Source organism: Trachemys scripta, chromosome 10 (genome assembly GCF_013100865.1).
Source record: "Trachemys scripta elegans isolate TJP31775 chromosome 10, CAS_Tse_1.0, whole genome shotgun sequence".
Taxonomy (NCBI): domain Eukaryota; kingdom Metazoa; phylum Chordata; order Testudines; family Emydidae; genus Trachemys; species Trachemys scripta.
Window position 1 is genome coordinate 60,526,530 of NC_048307.1, and position 17,409 is coordinate 60,543,938.

Here is a 17,409-nt window from a genome sequence, read left to right on the forward strand (position 1 = left end):
CCCCCCCCCCCCCCCCCCCCCGCGGGGGGTAGGTGCGCTGCACTGCAGGGGCAGGGGAGCAGGCGGGCGGTGCGGGTGGCAGGAGCGCGGGGAATGCAGGTGGAGGACTTGGAGAGCATTGGGCGGCCGCGCAGCCGGCCGGAGAGAAGTGGCGCTTTGAAGGTGTGTGTGGGGGGAAATGCGGGGCCACATTCCGAAAGGGGCTGGGAGAGAGGGGGGATAAGGGGTAGGGTCCCGGGGGCGGTTAGGGGCAGGGGGTCCCAGAAGGGGGTGGTCAGGGGACAGGAAGCGGGGGGGTTGGATGGGTCGGGGGTTCTGAGGAGGGCAGTCAGGGGGCAGAAGTGGGAGGGGGCGGATAAGGGGCGGGAGGCAGGCTGTTTGGGGGGGGCAGAACCTTCCCTACCCGGCCCTCCATACTGTTTTGCAACCCTGATGTGGCCTTCGGGCCAAAAAGTTTGCCCACCCCTGTTCTTTCCTTTCAAACTCATGATTGCTTTTCATGATAACTTTTAGTATGGCAAAAACAACAAAGAGTCTGGTGGCACCTTAAAGACTAACAGATTTATTTGGGCATAAGCTTTCGTGAGTAAAAACCTCACTTCTTCGGATGCACCTTTTAGTATGGCAAACTACCTTCTCTAAGTTTATCTGCACAAATTATCTTTCCAATTTGATATTCTCCACTCCCCACTTCTTTAAACCTTGTCTTCTCTAGACTTCCAGGGCTTGTTACTCTACCATCACCGCCCTCCCCCTCCCCCGCAAACCTTTCTAAACTCTGCCACTCATGCTTTCTGGAATAAGCGACTATAGGGGGCAAAAAAATCTTTATTCTAGAATAGCGTATCCACATAGGGGGTTATACTGGCATAGTTATAGCAGTGTAACTGTATTACTATCATAGAATCATAGACTTTAAGGTCAGAAGGAACCATTATGATCGTCTAGTCTGACCTCCTGCACAACACAGGCCACAGAATCTCACTCATCCACTCCGGTATCAAACCCCTGACCTATGTCTAAGCTACTGAAGTCCTCAAATCGTGGTTTAAAGACTTCAAGGTGCAGAGAATCCTCCAGCAAGTGACCCATGCCCCACGCTGCAGAGGAAGGCAAAAAACCTCCAGAGCCTCTGCCAATCTGCCCTGGAGGAAAATTCCTTCCTGACCCCAAATATGGCGATCAGCTAAACCTTGAGCATGTGGGCAAGACTCACCAGCCAGATACCCAGGAAAGAATTCTTTGTAGTAACTCAGATCCCACCCCATCTAAAATCCCATCACAGGCCATTGGGCATATTTACCTCTAATAGTCAAAGATCAATTGCCAAAATTAGGCTATCCCATCATACCATCCCTTCCATAAACTTATCAAGCTTAGTCTTGAAGCCAGATATGTCTTTTGCCCCCCACTGCTCCCCTTAGAAGGCTGTTCCAGAACTTCACTCCTCTGATGGTTAGAAACCTTCGTCTAATTTCAAGTCTAAACTTCCTGATGGCCAGTTTATGTCCATTTGTTCTTGTGTCCACATTGGTACTGAGCTTAAATAATTCCTCTCCCTCCCTGGTATTTATCCCTCTGATATATTTATAGAGAGCATTCATATCTCCCCTCAGCCTTCTTTTGGTTAGGCTAAACAAGCCGAGCTCTTTGAGTCTCCTTTCATAAGACAGGTTTTCCATTCCTCGGATCATCGTACTAGCCCTTCTCTGTACCTGTTCCAGTTTGAATTCATCCTTCTTAAACATGGGAGACCAGAACTGCACACAGTATTCCAGATGAGGTCTCACCAGTGCCTTGTATAACGGTACTAACACCTCCTTATCTCTACTGGAAATATCTCGCCTGATGCATCCCAAGACCGCATTAGCTTTTTTCACAGCCATATCACATTGGAGGCTCATACTCATCCTGTGATCAACCAATACTTCAAGGTCCTTCTCCTTCTCTGTTATTTCCAGCTTATAACAAAAATTCTTGTTAGTAATCCCTAAATGCATGACCTTGCACTTTTTACTATTAAATTTCATCCTATTATTATTACTTCAGTTTACAAGGTCATCCAGATCTTCCTGTATGATATCCCGGTCCTTCTCTGTATTGGCAATACCTCCCAGCTTTGTGTCATCCGCAAACTTTTTTAGCACAATCCCACTTTTTGTGCCAAGGTCAGTAATAAAAAGATTAAATAAGATTGGTCCCAAAACCGATCCCTGAGGAATTCCGCTAGTAACCTCCTTCCAGCCTGACAGTTTACCTTTCAGTATGCCCCTTTGTAGTCTCCCCTTTAACCAGTTCCTTATCCATCTTTCAGTTTTCATATTGATCCCTATCTTTTCGAATTTAGCTAATAATTCCCCATGTGGAACCATGTCAAATGCCTTACTGAAATCGAGGTAAATTAGATCCACTGTGTTTCCTTTGTCTAAGAAATCTGTTACCTTCTCAAAGAAGGAGATCAGGTTGGTTTGGCACGATCTACCTTTTGTAAAACCATGTTGTAGTTTGTCCCAATTACCATTGACTTTGATGTCCTTTACTTTCTCCTTCAAAATTTTTTAAGACCTTGCATACTACAGATGTCAAACTAACAGGCCTGTAGTTACCCGGATCACTTTTTTTCCTTTCTTAAAAATAGGAACTATGTTAGCAATTTTCCAGTTATACGGTACAACCCCTGAGTTTACAGATCCATTACAAACTCTTGCTGATGGGCTTGTAATTTCATGTGCCAGTTCCTTTAATATTCTTGGATGAAGATTATCTGGGCCCCCCAGTTTAGTCCCATTAAGCTGTTCAAGTTTGGCTTCTACCTCGGATATGGTAATATCTACCTCCATATCCTCATTCCCATTTGCCATCTTACCATTATCTCTAAGCTCCTCATTAGCCTCATTAAAGACTGAGGCAAAGTATTTGTTTAGATATTGGGCCATGTCTAGATTATCCTTAACCTCCACTCCATCCTCAGTGTTTAGCAGTCCCACTTCTTCTTTCTTTGTTTTCTTCTTATTTATATGGCTATAGAACCTTTTACTATTGGTTTTAATTCCCTTTGCAAGGTCCAACTCTACATGGCTTTTGGCCTTTCTCACTTTATCCCTACATGTTCTGACCTCAATAAGGTAGCTTTCCTTGTTGATCACTCCCATCTTTCACTCCTTATAGGCTTTCTGCTTTTTCTTAATCACCTCTCTGAGATGTTTGCTCATCCAGCTTGGTCTACAATTCCTGCCTATGAATTTTTTCCCCTTTCTTAGGATGCAGGCTTCTGAAAGTTTCTGCAACTTTGACTTGAAGTAATTCCAGGCCTCCCCCGCCTTTAGATCGACAAGTTCTTCAGTCCAATCCACCTCCCTAACTAATTTCCTTAATTTTTTAAAGCCCCTTTTGAAATTAAAAACCCAAGTCACAGATCTATTTTTGTTTATCTTTCCATTTAGTTTGAACTGAATTAGCTCATGATCTCTCGAACAAAGGTTGTCCCCTACAACCATTTCTTCTATGAGGTCCTCACTACTCACCAAAACCAAATCTAAAATGGCATCCCGTCTTGTTGGTTCAGCAACTATTTGGTGAAGGAATCCATCAGCTATCACATCCAGGAAAATCTGAGCCCTATTATTATTACTGGCACCTGTCCTCCAGTCTATATCTGGGAAGTTAGTCTCCCATGATCACACAATTCCCATTAGTATTTACTTCATTAAAAACATTAAAGAGGTCTATATCCACATCAGATCCCGGTGGTCTATAGCACACCCTAGGCACTATCCCAGGGGAGGCTCCAGTAGCTTTCTTCCCCAATGTGATTTTTGCCCAGACAGACCCTGTCTTATCCATTCCATCACTTCTTATTTCTTTACAGTCTACCTCATCATTGATATACAATGCTACTCCACAACTATAGTTATATCAGTCAATTTTCTCATGTAGATGAGCCTTAAATAGACAAGACAAAGAGTGGAGAGGAAAACAGATGAACAGAGAAGCAAAGTGATTTTTTGTTCAACATCACACAGGAAGAGCCAGAGCTAGAACCCAGGCATCTGTAGTCACAGTCTGATGGCGCATCGACTGAGCCACGCTCACTTGGGCTAAGACTTCCTACTGAGACGCTCTGCTGGCTTCCATCCATATACATAAAATTTAAGCGTCCCTTACTCTGAAAGCTAGTATCGGTTTGTCAAGCAGCAGTGTAGATAAGCATGGGTGTTTTTACCACTATCATGAACATTTCTGCTTTTTGTGACTCTGTGGTAAAGACACCCACTTATGCTACTGTTTGCATCGCTCCTTGCACTGATGCAGCTGTGCTGTTGCTAAAAAGTGGATACAAATTTTTGGCATAGCTGCACTGACAGAGAGAAATAGTGTCTTTATTCTCCCCCTCCACTATGCCCTTCAATGACTTAGTTTTCTGAGCGATGAAAAGCAGAAAGCTCCTGCAATGTTGGATGCTTATGGCCACAGTCAGCAGGGCCATGGAGGTTCGCACCCCTCCCATTTAGTCACTGATGCACTTGTCTTTTTGCAGGGTTCTAGAACCTGCAGTGCTGAAGTAACATCTCCCCCTCCTACTCTCACAGCTCATAGTAATGAAGTAAAATCCCCTCCGCCCCCCCCCCCTGCTTTGTGCCCTTTTATTCTCTTAACTGCTGGTGTTAGCCAAAGTTTGATCAATAGTCAGACCCCATTAGTTTCAAGTTGGTTAATATAAGATGCAAAAGTAGAAGTTTCACTGATTTAATTTGATTTCTGCATCTCTGTGCACCAGCAGGGAATGAATCATTTGGGAATTGAATTAGCACAACATATTTTCAGCCACTGTACCTGAGATCTACTTAGATTCATTTTTTTCTTAAAGTTCTTTGAATAGACTGACTTGTTGTAGTGTTGAGCACCCACCCACAAGCTGTACTTGAAATCAGTGGGGGTTGCAGATGCTCAACACTTCTGAAATTCAGGTGGTAAAGTTTCACATTAGTAAGGTTTATAATATCCATTAGTAAGTTAGGTTGTAGAAGTATCCACTGGGGAAAGAAAACTGCAGCCAGGGAGAGAGCCTCTAGATGGCACCAAAAGGCTTGGTTATTGGATCATTCGTATTTTGCACAAGTACCAATTTGGGGGTGGAGACTAACTCATCTGTTCTGAATTGGCCGGAATGAGGTGTGGAATTCCATTGTCAAGTAGTTTCCATGTGCAACAACTAATATTGCCACAGACTGATTATTTAATTGTCTCAAAAATTGCTTGATCAGTTAGCTGGGCAATACATAATATTTCAGATATATGTGGCAAACTTTTGGAACAATGACTAGCAAAAAGTGATTTTTTTAATTTATAGCCAGTTGAATATTATTACCAGTAGTAATGTGAGCTGTGCCAGAGAATGTAACATGACCTGTGTGAACATCTGTTAGTTGGGTATCAACATATATAGGCAGGGACTTCAGAATTTTTCCTCAGATTATCCCTGGTTGCATTTTAACATTTCATTACACTTCTAAAGAGAAGGTTATATGCAAGATAAGTAGACTGATTTGGTAAGGTTAAAAATTATGGGCCTAATCTTGCATCAGCTAGTGCGGGATAATGCTTACCTAGTGTGAGTAGTCCCATTGCCTTTAATAGGACAATTTATGGTAGTAAGCATTATTCCCCTATTACAGATGTTTGCAGAATGAGCATGCAGGATGAGGATAAATAGGCATCTCTTTAATGGTTTAACAATTGCTATTAAACCTGGTTAGAGTTCTAAAGAAGACCGCTAGGCCTATTCCAAAGGGAGTTGATTCAATGTGTGCTCAGGTTAAAGATATGGCACATAAAATTTTCCCTATTTCTCAGTATGACTTTCAACATGACATTCATTATAAACGATAAACATTGTTGATGTTTGCTTTTATCAATCTGGTAAATTTCCATGGGTATACCATTCTATTTGAAAACACTGACAAGAGTTAGCAAGAGGTAAGGAGACAGGGAAGCCAAACAGAAAACAAAGCTCAAGATCAAAGGGGGAGGAAAGAGTGTGTCCACACTAAAATGGTCCCTGTGGCTACTGGACAACAAGCCTCATTGTTTCAAAGGCTATAGATGGTGTTCATTTAGCATCCTTCTTCCCAAAAAACAGTCTTTTAAGACTTCCCAAACACTACTTCTAAATAATTTGACAGTGACTCTTGGAGATCACATGAGGGGAACAAATGCCTGTTGCAGTAGGAGATGACGAGTTCTTTAATAGCTGAATGATTCTTAAAAGGCCATGTGGCCAAAGTGTCTCTTTGGCAAGAGCTACAACATTCAGTTTATACTTTGGTTTGTGCTTATTTCATATTTGGAAGGTTCTCTTTTCAGCCACCAGAGTAGAAATATTGGGGTAAGATTCTAGCCACTGTATAGCATATGAGTAAAATATAGGGGCCCTATATGAACCACAAGGGAGGGAGGGATGAGAATTCTTGATGTGTGAGAAGCATGTGTGCCCAGCCAAGGAGACCCTACACCAGTCCTTCCTTGCAAGTTCTGGCATTGGAGGCTGGGCATGTGTTGGAGGTACAAGAAGGTGTAGCTGTACCTTTGCCTTGCTTTCCTCTGGGCTGCATCTCTCAGGAGAGTTCAAAATCTGGCCCTGAGGTTGTTTTCCCCCCAAAGGAAGTTAGATGAGGCTCAAATTCTTATCTCTTAGGTGACTAGCCTAATTAACATATGTATGTGCTAGAATTTTGCATATTTGATTTTGCAGAACCTCGCATGCTGGCACTAAAGAAACATATACCTATAAAGTTTAGTGTCTAAGATAATAATAAGGCTCTAACTAGTTGTTCATTCATGATACTTAGAACCTTGTCTTCTTACGTATGCCTGTGCAGTGTCTGACTCCCTAGAGTAGGTATCCTTATCCTAACAGCAGGCTACTTACCTCTTCAACTTTTTCTATCCTTTTTTTGAAGTTAGATTTTTCCGTTAAAATTTTAGTAAATTAAAAGGGGGAAGTCCAAACCTCTGTATCCATCCCATAATTAGAAGCATGTAAATTTAGGACAGCCTAGATTGCTTTGTTGACATCTTTTAGCAATGTAAAAGATGGGTAAAGGCATTCAGGGAAAGCTGTCCTGTATATTTCTGTGAAGTGAATCCTTCAGGCACTGAATAATGGATAGCCAATATATGGAGTAGAAAGTGTGTTTGAGACCATCAGTCTGAGACTTTGGGGAAAGATTTTACTGTATGTGCTGTTGGGTAATTCTACTATTTTATTAGGCAGGGTGGCCTAACTTGGGTGAATTCTGGGGGCCCATTAATTGTACTTACAAACTTTATTCATTAAGGTTGGCTGCCTTGCACAAGGTAGGGTCTCTGGTATATCCACCATACAATGCTAGGCACATAAGTTATTATTGCAAAAGGTATGTATTCTATCTTTTCTTATTGCATATTGGTATATGCAGTGTAATGTAGCCAAATACAGGTATGTTGGAAAATCAGCGCTGCTTTGCAGACCTACAGTGATGACTCCATGCTATCATGATAGGATGGAGCGTGGGACTTGCAGGTAGCAGAGATGAGATGTTCGTACTTCGGGGCCATATTAATCAGACACAGTGAGTGTGTGGGAGTTGTATGCATACAGAGTTTGGCTATGCACACAATCTGGTTTCAGAAACGTGCTCTGTGCTTATGCAAACGCTTGCAGAAGTGGACTAAATAACAGGATGTCTAGTTCCTTTAACAGACTATACCACTGTTGCCCCTCCATGCCAGAGTCTAATGAAAAGTAACCCATTTGGCTTTCTAAGGCTTAATAGAGGCAATCTGTTAAGATTTCTTGCACCGTAACTGTGGGCCCATATGTCACTTATGACTTAGTGCCCAGTCCTGAAAAACCCTATTCATGTCTTTACTTTTGAGCAAATACATTGAATTCAGTGGTGATTAGGCATGGGATTAGACTTGTGGGATCAAGCCCTTAGTTTGTCAGCTCTTTTGTGCAGGAATCTTGTATTAGGAGTTTTTTAGAGTACAGTTTATGAACAGGCTTAGTCTGTGGGAATCTTAACTGTTGGCTGACTTTTGTAAGATTTAGTTTTACAAAGAACTTGACAGTGAGAGAAGGAATCCGACCAGCACTGCAGGAAAGGATACTTGTGTCTTGCAAGGAAGATGGACATCTCACTCAATATTGTTTAACTTCAGAGATCTGATAAGACCATAGGCCACAAGTTAGTGGATTTCTGTTGTTCATATCTATACAGAGGCCTCAAGGAGTGAAACAACAGGATTAAGAATCTAGTGCAGGTCTCCCATGCAACTTTGTAGAGCATTTCTACCTGGGCAAGAAAGCAAATTAAACGCAACTCATTCATTAACACATGACTATCACAGAACAGTAAGTTGTTCTGGGAGGGGAAGTCTCCCTCTCTCACAGGAGGAAGTCGTAGGGAGGGGAACCCATCAAGCATCCCCTTTGGGTTTGTGTGAGGTAGATTTGCATCCCCTTGCCCTATCCCATGTACAGATGCTGTCTGGGGGAATGAATGAGTCCTCCCTCTCTGTGCTGCAGCGTCCAGTACCAACCTGGGATAGTCCAAGTCAATGTGTAGGTCTACAGAGTCAGTAAGATTATGCAGTTGAAATTCTCTGTTGCAAAGACCAGTGTTTCAGAATTTATTGATCCCAGGGTGCCTGTGTATATCTGCAGTTTGAATTTGTAACACCACTAGCTATAACATTTTTATGAACTGCTTTGCCGTTGGAGTTGATAGGGGTTAATGTCAGTGATTGCACAAGTTTTGAGAAGGTTGATGAAGATACTAGGCAATAGCCAGTAAAGTTTGAGAGAATGCCATTTCCCAGACACTTGCCCCTTCTTCTCTCCCTAAGTCTTGAAGTCCTCACAAATCCCTTGTGGCTAGGTGGGCTCAGCTATTCGCAGCGTACTCAATGTATTAAGGAAAAATACTGCTCATTATGTCCCAGATTCTGCTACCGCTTCTCAGTATTCCCACCTGACTCAGTGTAGTAAAATGACTGTTACTACTCACTGACCAAGATACTATTTTACTTGAGCCGGGGAGGCAGAATCTGACCCTATAAAACTTTGTAAAAATATTGTAACTGTTTCCTTACACCCACCTCTGCAAACTTAGCAAAGATCACATTCTTTATTATGTTCATGCCAAGTCCATTAAAGTGAAGTCATATTTGAGTCAGAGCACAAACAGTCACTGGAAGAACTGTGCATTCACCGTTCATATAACTGATTTTCTTCATTAAAAACACTTTGGGTAGAGACAAGGGGCAAAGCTTTTTAGAAATGCAATCTCATTTTCAAGAATGAGTTAGGAGTTTGACTAATTGAAGGTCAACATGATTTATACTCCTAAGGGCTTGTCATTTCTGAAAAATTGGGCTGCTTAGTCTTTTCTGAAAACTTTACCTTAGTCCTGAGACATTTTAACTCCAAAGTTAAATAATTGAGACAGTTATGACTGACTGGAAGGGTTTACAATAAAATGGCTCTCAACCTGAACTACAGAGCTACTACAGTTAAAAATGATAAAAAAACCAAACAACAAACCCCACACACATTTATCTCTGAATAAAACACAGAACTAAAAGCCTACTTCATTCTCAATGGAGTTATTCCAGAAAGCAGCTTCTGTCTTACACTGTGCCTCCTCAGCCTTTTTTAGGCTGCTGGAGTGACTCTGGTAGCCTCACATTCCATGCTATTTTAACATATTAAGTTTTTCCAAACTTCATAATGTAGCAGGTGGACTCTTGTTTTTTGACAAGTGTTTAAATTGATGGTTATTGATACTGCTTTAGGCTTCTAATACCTGATTTGGACCACATTATAGCCTTGAGTTTTTGTTTTTGCACAAAGTTCTAATTTAAATGGGATTTCTTCATACAGAGGATAGTATACTGTCCTCTTGAATATCTGTTTGTGAACATAATTTCTGTATCTTTGATTTCATGTAAGCAATCCACATAACGGTATCTACTGTGGGAAGTTGTATTATTGATTATGGTGGTATCCCTGTCAGCATTTTTGTACATTTTGATTTTCATAGTTTTATAACTGTGAGTTTTATACCAAACTGAAACTTTTTAAAGTTGTCAACCTCAATGCAGTTGTTAGAAGAATCACCCAATTCGAACTAAGGTACGCAACTTTAGCTACGTGAATAACGTAGCTGAAGTCGACGTACCTTAGTTCGAACTTACCGCGGTCCAGACGCGGCAGGCAGGCTCCCCCCTCGACTCCGCGTACTCCTTGCGGCGAGCAGGATTACCAGAGTTGATGGGGAGCACTTCTGGGTTCAATTTATCGCGTCCAGACAAGATGCGATAAATCGAACCCAGAAGTTTGATTGCCAGCCGCCGAACCAGCACGTAAGTATAGACAAGCCCTGAGAGTTTTTTTGACCTCCAGATGCTGCTTCTAGAAGCAGCTGTCCAGGAGCAGCAATGCTAGTTGTGGCTGATAATTTTAGTTCTGTTTTTAGTTTTCAGATGGGCTTAGGTCATTAATAGATTAAAATGGTTATTTTCATTAGTGAGAGCATCTATCACCTCTCTATTCTCCTGCACCTGTTGTGAGTCATGTAGCAAAGCACCTGGATCACAGACTCCAAATGTTAGCAATTACTCCATATAGGGCCCAACCCAGCTGACAATAACTATGGGTTTTTGGGGCTGCCAAACTCAGGAGGCCTGCTGAGGTAATAGTTGCCAGCAGTCTCACAGGAAAATAGACTGTATGAAACCCTGAGTTATTATAAAATTCAGTACAAACATTGAAGTTATTTAGCGGTAATATTTAGCTAATACTGTACAGATCATACATGCACAATCTAAGTAGCCATAGCCTAATAGTTATTTGTAGAGTAATTTTGAGGTAAGTTTTCAAGAAATACTTTTTAAATAAGCCAGCAAAGGAAAAATAGTTAAGTGGTAGACAAAGATAGTAAGTCTGTTCTAACTAGGTCGACTGTTTCACCACCATACCTATTGCTAGGCTTGTTGCTTTTTATTCCCTGACCTAATGGAGATACTGTACATTTAAGAGTTTCCTAAGTGTACACGGTACTTGAGACACAAGGCTAACATCCGTGTTCCAGCAACTTTACAATCAAAGGGCTCCAGGGGTGGCAGGTTTGTATAATATTTTTTAGAATAATGTAGAAATGGACTGGAAACAGTAAGCATTTAACAGTTTCCCTATATTGTACAATGTGAGGGAGTGTGGGGGGATGAGGGCTGTGGCTGGGGATGAAGGCTCTGGGGTGTGGCTGGGGATGAGGGGTTTGGAGTGTGGGAGGGGGCTCAGGGCTAGGGCAGAGGGTTGAGGTGAGGGCTGTGGGGTGGGACCGGGGATGAGGGGTTCACAGTGCAGGAGGGGGCTTGGGGCTGGGGCAGAGAGTTGGGGTGCGGGGGGGTGAGGGCTCTGGCTGGGGGTGTGGCCTCTGGGGTAGGGCAGGGCCGGGAATGAGGAGTTTGGGGTGCAGGCAGTCTGCCCCGGGGCTGGGGCCAGAGAGGAGGACTCCACATTCTCCCCAGCCCTGTTCCTGCCAGCAGCAGCGAGCTCAGGGGGAGGGGCCCCCTTCTTCCCCTCGGCAGCACACTCACCCGGCACCGTCACTACACGTGTTCCTAGGGCCGGGCCCCTCTCAGGTCTAGGAAGCCTCCTCGCCTCCCCTGTGGTTGGGAGAGGTCTGCCATCAAGTGTGCGCCTCCTCCCCTTTTCCCTCCGCAGGTGGCGACTGTGCCACCGCCTCAGCCTGCTGCCGGCACCACTCCCTTTTGTAGCCGGCAGTGGCCGGCAAGGGAGTGCAGCGTGGAGTGGCATGGCAGCTGCCTGCTGCCAAGGGCGCAGGCAGGGATGCTCCTGGGGAGGTGCGTGGGGTGGCAGGTGGGGCCAGGGGAGAGACCTGAATCCGAACATTGGTGGAGCCGGGACCCCGGGCCCTGAATTTGCTGGAGCACGGGCACCACAAGCCCATATAACTCGCCACCCCTGAAGGGCCCTGGTTCCATAAAGTTCCTTATGCTTAATTCTCACATGAATGGTCCCATTGTATGTCAGTAGAACTACTCATGCAAGTAAACAAAGACTTTGCAGGATTAAGCTATAACTCTGAGATATCAGCTAGGATGAAAGTTTTAGGTTGTCTATATTAAGCTGTAGCATATGGTGTCCCTTTGTTAGGCTAGGGAATGCAGAGCTGGACATTCATATAACTGCTCACTGCTGTTAATAGACCCTCTGCTTATTCCTATCTAACAGACAGGATTTTTTTTTTTTTTTTTTTTTTTTTTTTGGGCCAGTGTTTTACTTGAGTCTCAGGGCATGTGCTTGCAGACCAGGTTATGTATGCATAACCATGCTTTGTGTGCCACCAACCAGCTACATGTAGCTTATGGGAACTTTGCTCCCATCAACTGACAATACTCACATGATGTGTTAAGTTAACTGGCTGATATTACCTGTGCCCGTTATTCTTGTGTTGCAGGACTTTTCAGAGGCAGGTCAGGACAATTTTGATGAGCTGTTACAGAAGTAGAGGCCAGCACTAGAAGAATGCAAAACAGTTTGAGTTTTTTTGTACGTGAAGTAAAGGACTTCCATAGATTCAGGTGCTCACCTCTTGCACTCTGCTGCTCTGTGCTTTCCAGACAGCAAATTGAGTCTTGACATTTTCAAACTTTTCTCTTGGAGGAGATGGTGGCTTGGTAATATGCCTTTTAACAGCCTTAGAAGGTGTAATGGGGTCTAGGGGTTCACTTCCACTTAACCTTCCAGCTCCCCCACAAGAAACAAATGTTATTGCAAACCTCCCCCGAGACAGGAGAGCTTGACAGAATTCAGCAGTGCTGCACTGTGCATCAGCCCAGAGAGTTGCCTCATGGCAGTGAAGTGCGTTTTCCTGAAAGGGCACACTGCTTAATCAGTCAGTCTGGAGAGAGAGTCATATGCAGGCTCAAGTCTGATTTTAACCCACATGGCAGTGCATTGGACTGCCATTAGATCAGCAACCTCTCCTGGCCAGATTGGTCACCTAAGGTGAAGTCTGTAGTCATCTGAAGGAATAATTTCTCTCCAGGTGTTACCACATTTAACGTCTCTATGTCATTAGACCTCCTAATAAGACAGCCAAGGTTATAGGCAATACATACAGGGGAATATGTAACAGTAGTTAGATTGCCCCCCCTCCCGCTCTCCCATGAGTATATAAAGTGGCATGGTAAATGTAGATGTAGCCTGAGAAGTTTCATGTAGATCTGCTTCACCCCATTCCCTGGAATTTCTCATAAGGGTGTCTACCCATTTGACAGCCACCAGCAGATATAATAAGAGGTCACTGCTATGCCCTTTGGAACACTCTCCATGCCTGGATCCCATTGACAGCAGTTCCTTAACTGGCCTCTGGAACAGAAGTAGGCAGCGAACAGATGTGTGGACAGCATCAGTGGCATTACCAGCTACCTTTACCAATGAGAGCTTCTATTGCCCCTTTCTAGTTCTTTTCTCTTGTCCCTCCAGCCAGATACCAGTCTTACATGAGGAGGGGCAGTCCTCAGTAGCAACAGTGACCCCTGCAGCATAAATGTTAGGCCTTTTTTGAGTACCAAAATGAGAAAACAAAGATACCTGGCAATATGACAACACTGGTTCTTGCTTCTTTGGTTTGAGGTCTCAGAACATCCATTGCAACAATGGTGGTTGCGCCAGTAAGATCTGACTCCCAATACAAAGTCAGATAGTGGAGCCTGTAATGTTGCACTCCATGTGCTTTATGAAAATATGCTTATAAACGTGAATATAATATAACTGGAATATGCTTTATGCAAAAGGTCTTTTGTAAGGTATCATTACAAAGCTTATAATCTACTGTGTGTTCATCCTATATGTTTGCCTGTATTATTTTTATGTCTGGAGTTAGGAGAATAAGATAAACTTGTATTACTAATGTAAACATATTAAGTGAAAGCCATTAAGGGTGCTTCAGAATCAATGAACTGTAAATGGCTCTGTTTACTTGCAAACCTTCCTGTGTACATGTGGGCCAGTTCAGGAAGAATGGAGGCTGGGGTCTCACAGGACGTGTGACCATGTCACATGATGCTGTAATCCACCTTAAATCTGGTACTTTTCCATTTAAAAGGAGGGGTGGGGACCCAGGGAAACAAAAGATTCCCACCTTGTGCCAAAGCTATAAAAGGGGGTGGAGCAGGACAAAGAGGCTGCCAGTCATGAGAACACCCCTGCTTTCCACCTAAGATGTCTGCTGGAACTAACAAGGACTGTACCGGGGAAAGGATTGGGCCCAGATTAGGAAGGAGTCTAATCTGTGAAAGAAGCTTATTGGAACATCTGAGGGTGAGATTTTACTTGTAATCAGTTTCTTAATGTATTAGGCTTAGACATGCGTGTTTTTGCTTTATTTTGCTTGGTGACTTACTTTGTTCTGTCTGTTATTACTTGAAACCACATAAATCCTACTTTTTATACTTAATAAAATCACTTTTGTTTATTAATGAACCCAGGGTAAGTGATTAATACCTGGAGGAGCAAACAGCTGTGCATATCTCTCCATCAGTGATATAGAGGGCAGACAATTTATGTATTTACCCTGTATAAGCTTTATATAGAGTAAAACGGATGTATTTGGGGTTTGGATCCCATTGGGAGGTGGGTGTCTGAGTGCTGGAGATAGGTAATCTGCTGAGCAGTTTTTAGTTAAAGTCTGCAGCTTTGGGGGTGTGGACCAGGTCTGGGTCTGTGTTGCAGCGGGCTAGCATGTCTGGCTCAACAAGGCAGGGTTCTGGAAGTCCCAAAATGGCAGAGAAAATGGGCTCAGAGGTAATTCCAGCACGTCAGGTGACAGTCCCCAGGGGGTCTCTGTGATCGAACCCATCACAGAGCCATTTTCTATTTTTGGTTTGCTTATTTCTTACTGCTGACTTAAATTATCTCTAGTAGTTGCCTTCTCTAGCCATTCTTTGCTGCCCTGGCACCTGCATGTGAGGAAAATAAGTCTGATCACAGTAGGTCTTGTTCCTACCAAGCTGAGCTAACAAGCTTTGGAGTTAGGGTTTAATTCATGCCCTCCAGTGGGAGCAAAGTTGTTCTCTGAATTTTGAAACTTTTAGTTTAGTACTTGTTTATTAGTTTTCAAGTAATTAAGTATCTAGTGTTGTATCTTAGAGGCCTGTGCCTGCTTTCATTGATGCCAATGGTAAATATCCCACTGCTTTCCATAGGCTATAAAGTAAGACTAAGTGCATGAAGTAATCACTTTATTTGGAAGTGTTAGAGCCACTTAGGGGATAAAGTAGACTAGATTCCCCACAGTGTATTTTTTGGGGCATATTTACTTAGGGTTAGGCATTTGATCGTTCTAGAAGTAACTAGTCAATTGACAGGTCAGATATTGTCAAAAATGGTCAAATATCTGAAAAGACTAATTCAGTAACTAAGGGTAAGGCTTGGGCTATACTACATACATACTTTGGTATCATGACATCGCTCAGTGGTGTGAAAAATTCACCAAATTTAACCCCATGTAGACAGCGCTATGTTGGTAGGAGAGCTTCTCCCGCCAACGTAGCTACTACCTCTCACAGAGGTGGCGTTATTAAGCCAATGGGAGAGAGATCTCCCATCGGCTTAGAGTGTCTTCACCAGACATGCTACAGCAGTGCAGCTGTGCCGATGTAAATTTGTAGACTTTATGTTCTCCAGTAGGCTTAGGCTTGGATAAATACTTATGCCTAAGGCTGCGTGTCTATCACGGAAGTCACAGATTCCATGACTTTCCGTGACCACTGTGACTTCTGCAGTGGCCAGTGCTGGCTCAGGCAGCCCCTGGGCCAGCAGCAGTTTGGGTATATTGGAGGGGGCTCAGGGCTGGGGCAAGGAGTTGCAGTGTGGGGCACTTACCTGGGCGGAGGGGCCAAGGAGCTCCGTGTGGTGCCCGCACCCGCAGGTTCCCAGCCAATGGGAGATTCGGAGCTGGCACTTGTGGCAGGAGTACCCCCCCGGCTGCCCCTCCCCCTAGGAGTTGCAGGAACATGCAAGTCAGAGCCAGGTAGGGAGCCTGCTAGCCCTGCTAACCCTCCCCCTCCAGCACCAGCAGGGGTCCCAGGCCACCCCCGCCAACACCCGCGGTGCCCCCAGACCACCCCCACTCCGAGCACCCGCAGCCCCCCGGCCCACGTTTTAGTTAAGGGTATGTAGTGAAAGTTATGGACAGGTCATGGGCCGTGAACTTTTGTTTATGGTCCATGACTTTTACTAAACATACCTGTGACTAAAAGTAGCCTTACTTATGCCTAATCATGCCCTTCCCCCCCAAAAAAGATTTTAATTCCGAAAAATTTGAATTAAAAAATGTTCTAAAAAAACCGTGTTCTAAAAAAATGAAAGAATGGCACCATGGTTCAATCACACCATCACTGCTGTCTACCCTAGGGCACTCTTGCTGGAATATTTGACAGTATTTGGCCCTGGTCAAACAATAGGCAGTCAATTGACTGGTTCGCCCAGCCGATGTTAAGTGAAATTACTTGTGATGTGATTCTCATTACTTTTTCCGCCACTCATCTTCCTGTAGCCAGCTGAAAGGTAGTAATATTAAATTGATTAGGTTATTTATTGGAAACACTAAGTTGTCAATAGAAAAGCAGCTGTGGTTGACTGTAGAAGCTGTTCAAGATAACCAGAAATTCATATGTCTAATAAGATTTATAGGTGGACAAATCAAAAGAATCTGAAGCAATTACCAGTTGCAAAAACACTTAATACCATGCCAGAGCCCAATCCCAAGAAATAATGAGCATCTATCAATGCCACTTTGTGGAAGTGGTAGCCACTCAGTAACTCCGAGTAGAGTTTCCCAGTTGCAGCATGAGATTGCATTAAACTTATAACCCTTGTTAGAAAAAACACATGTGTTTTAAATAACAACTATTTCTGGAAAATGTTTCTTCTAGAAAGTTACAGGATGAGTATTCTTGCTAAATAGCCAGGAATTAAGCTTGTAGCTTCTCAGCATAACAGCAGTTGGAAATTCTATTATGAAACATTTTATTTCGTTGCTGTACAGATTAACCTGAGACTTCTCTCTTCTTTTCTCCCCTAGCAAAACTGTACAATCTAAGGTGGACTGCATTTTGGTAAGTAGAACTTTAAGGTTTTCCAAATATTAAAAAGTGTTCTAAGACCACTATGGATGGCCAATGGGAATTGGCAGTGATTATGGAGCCCTTCATCACTATGCACCATTGGAAAAATTAACCTGGGGTAGTGACATAAGGTAGTTACCATCTGTCAGCTGTTCAGTGGCCTATGAGAAGTGAATTTAGTGATTTCAGTTCAGTTCTCAGTGGACA

The 17,409-nt window shown here is 43.4% G+C and overlaps 1 protein-coding gene across 1 annotated transcript in view; it reads left to right on the forward strand.

The window, feature by feature from the left end:
• Positions 1-17,409, forward strand: part of RFX7 (regulatory factor X7) — a 107,113-nt gene that overhangs the window by 31,927 nt on the left and 57,777 nt on the right. Inside the window, exon 2 of the mRNA XM_034782888.1 lies at positions 17,160-17,193. Within this exon, the coding sequence (XP_034638779.1) occupies positions 17,160-17,193 (34 nt within the window). The remainder of the gene's footprint in view (positions 1-17,159; positions 17,194-17,409) is intronic.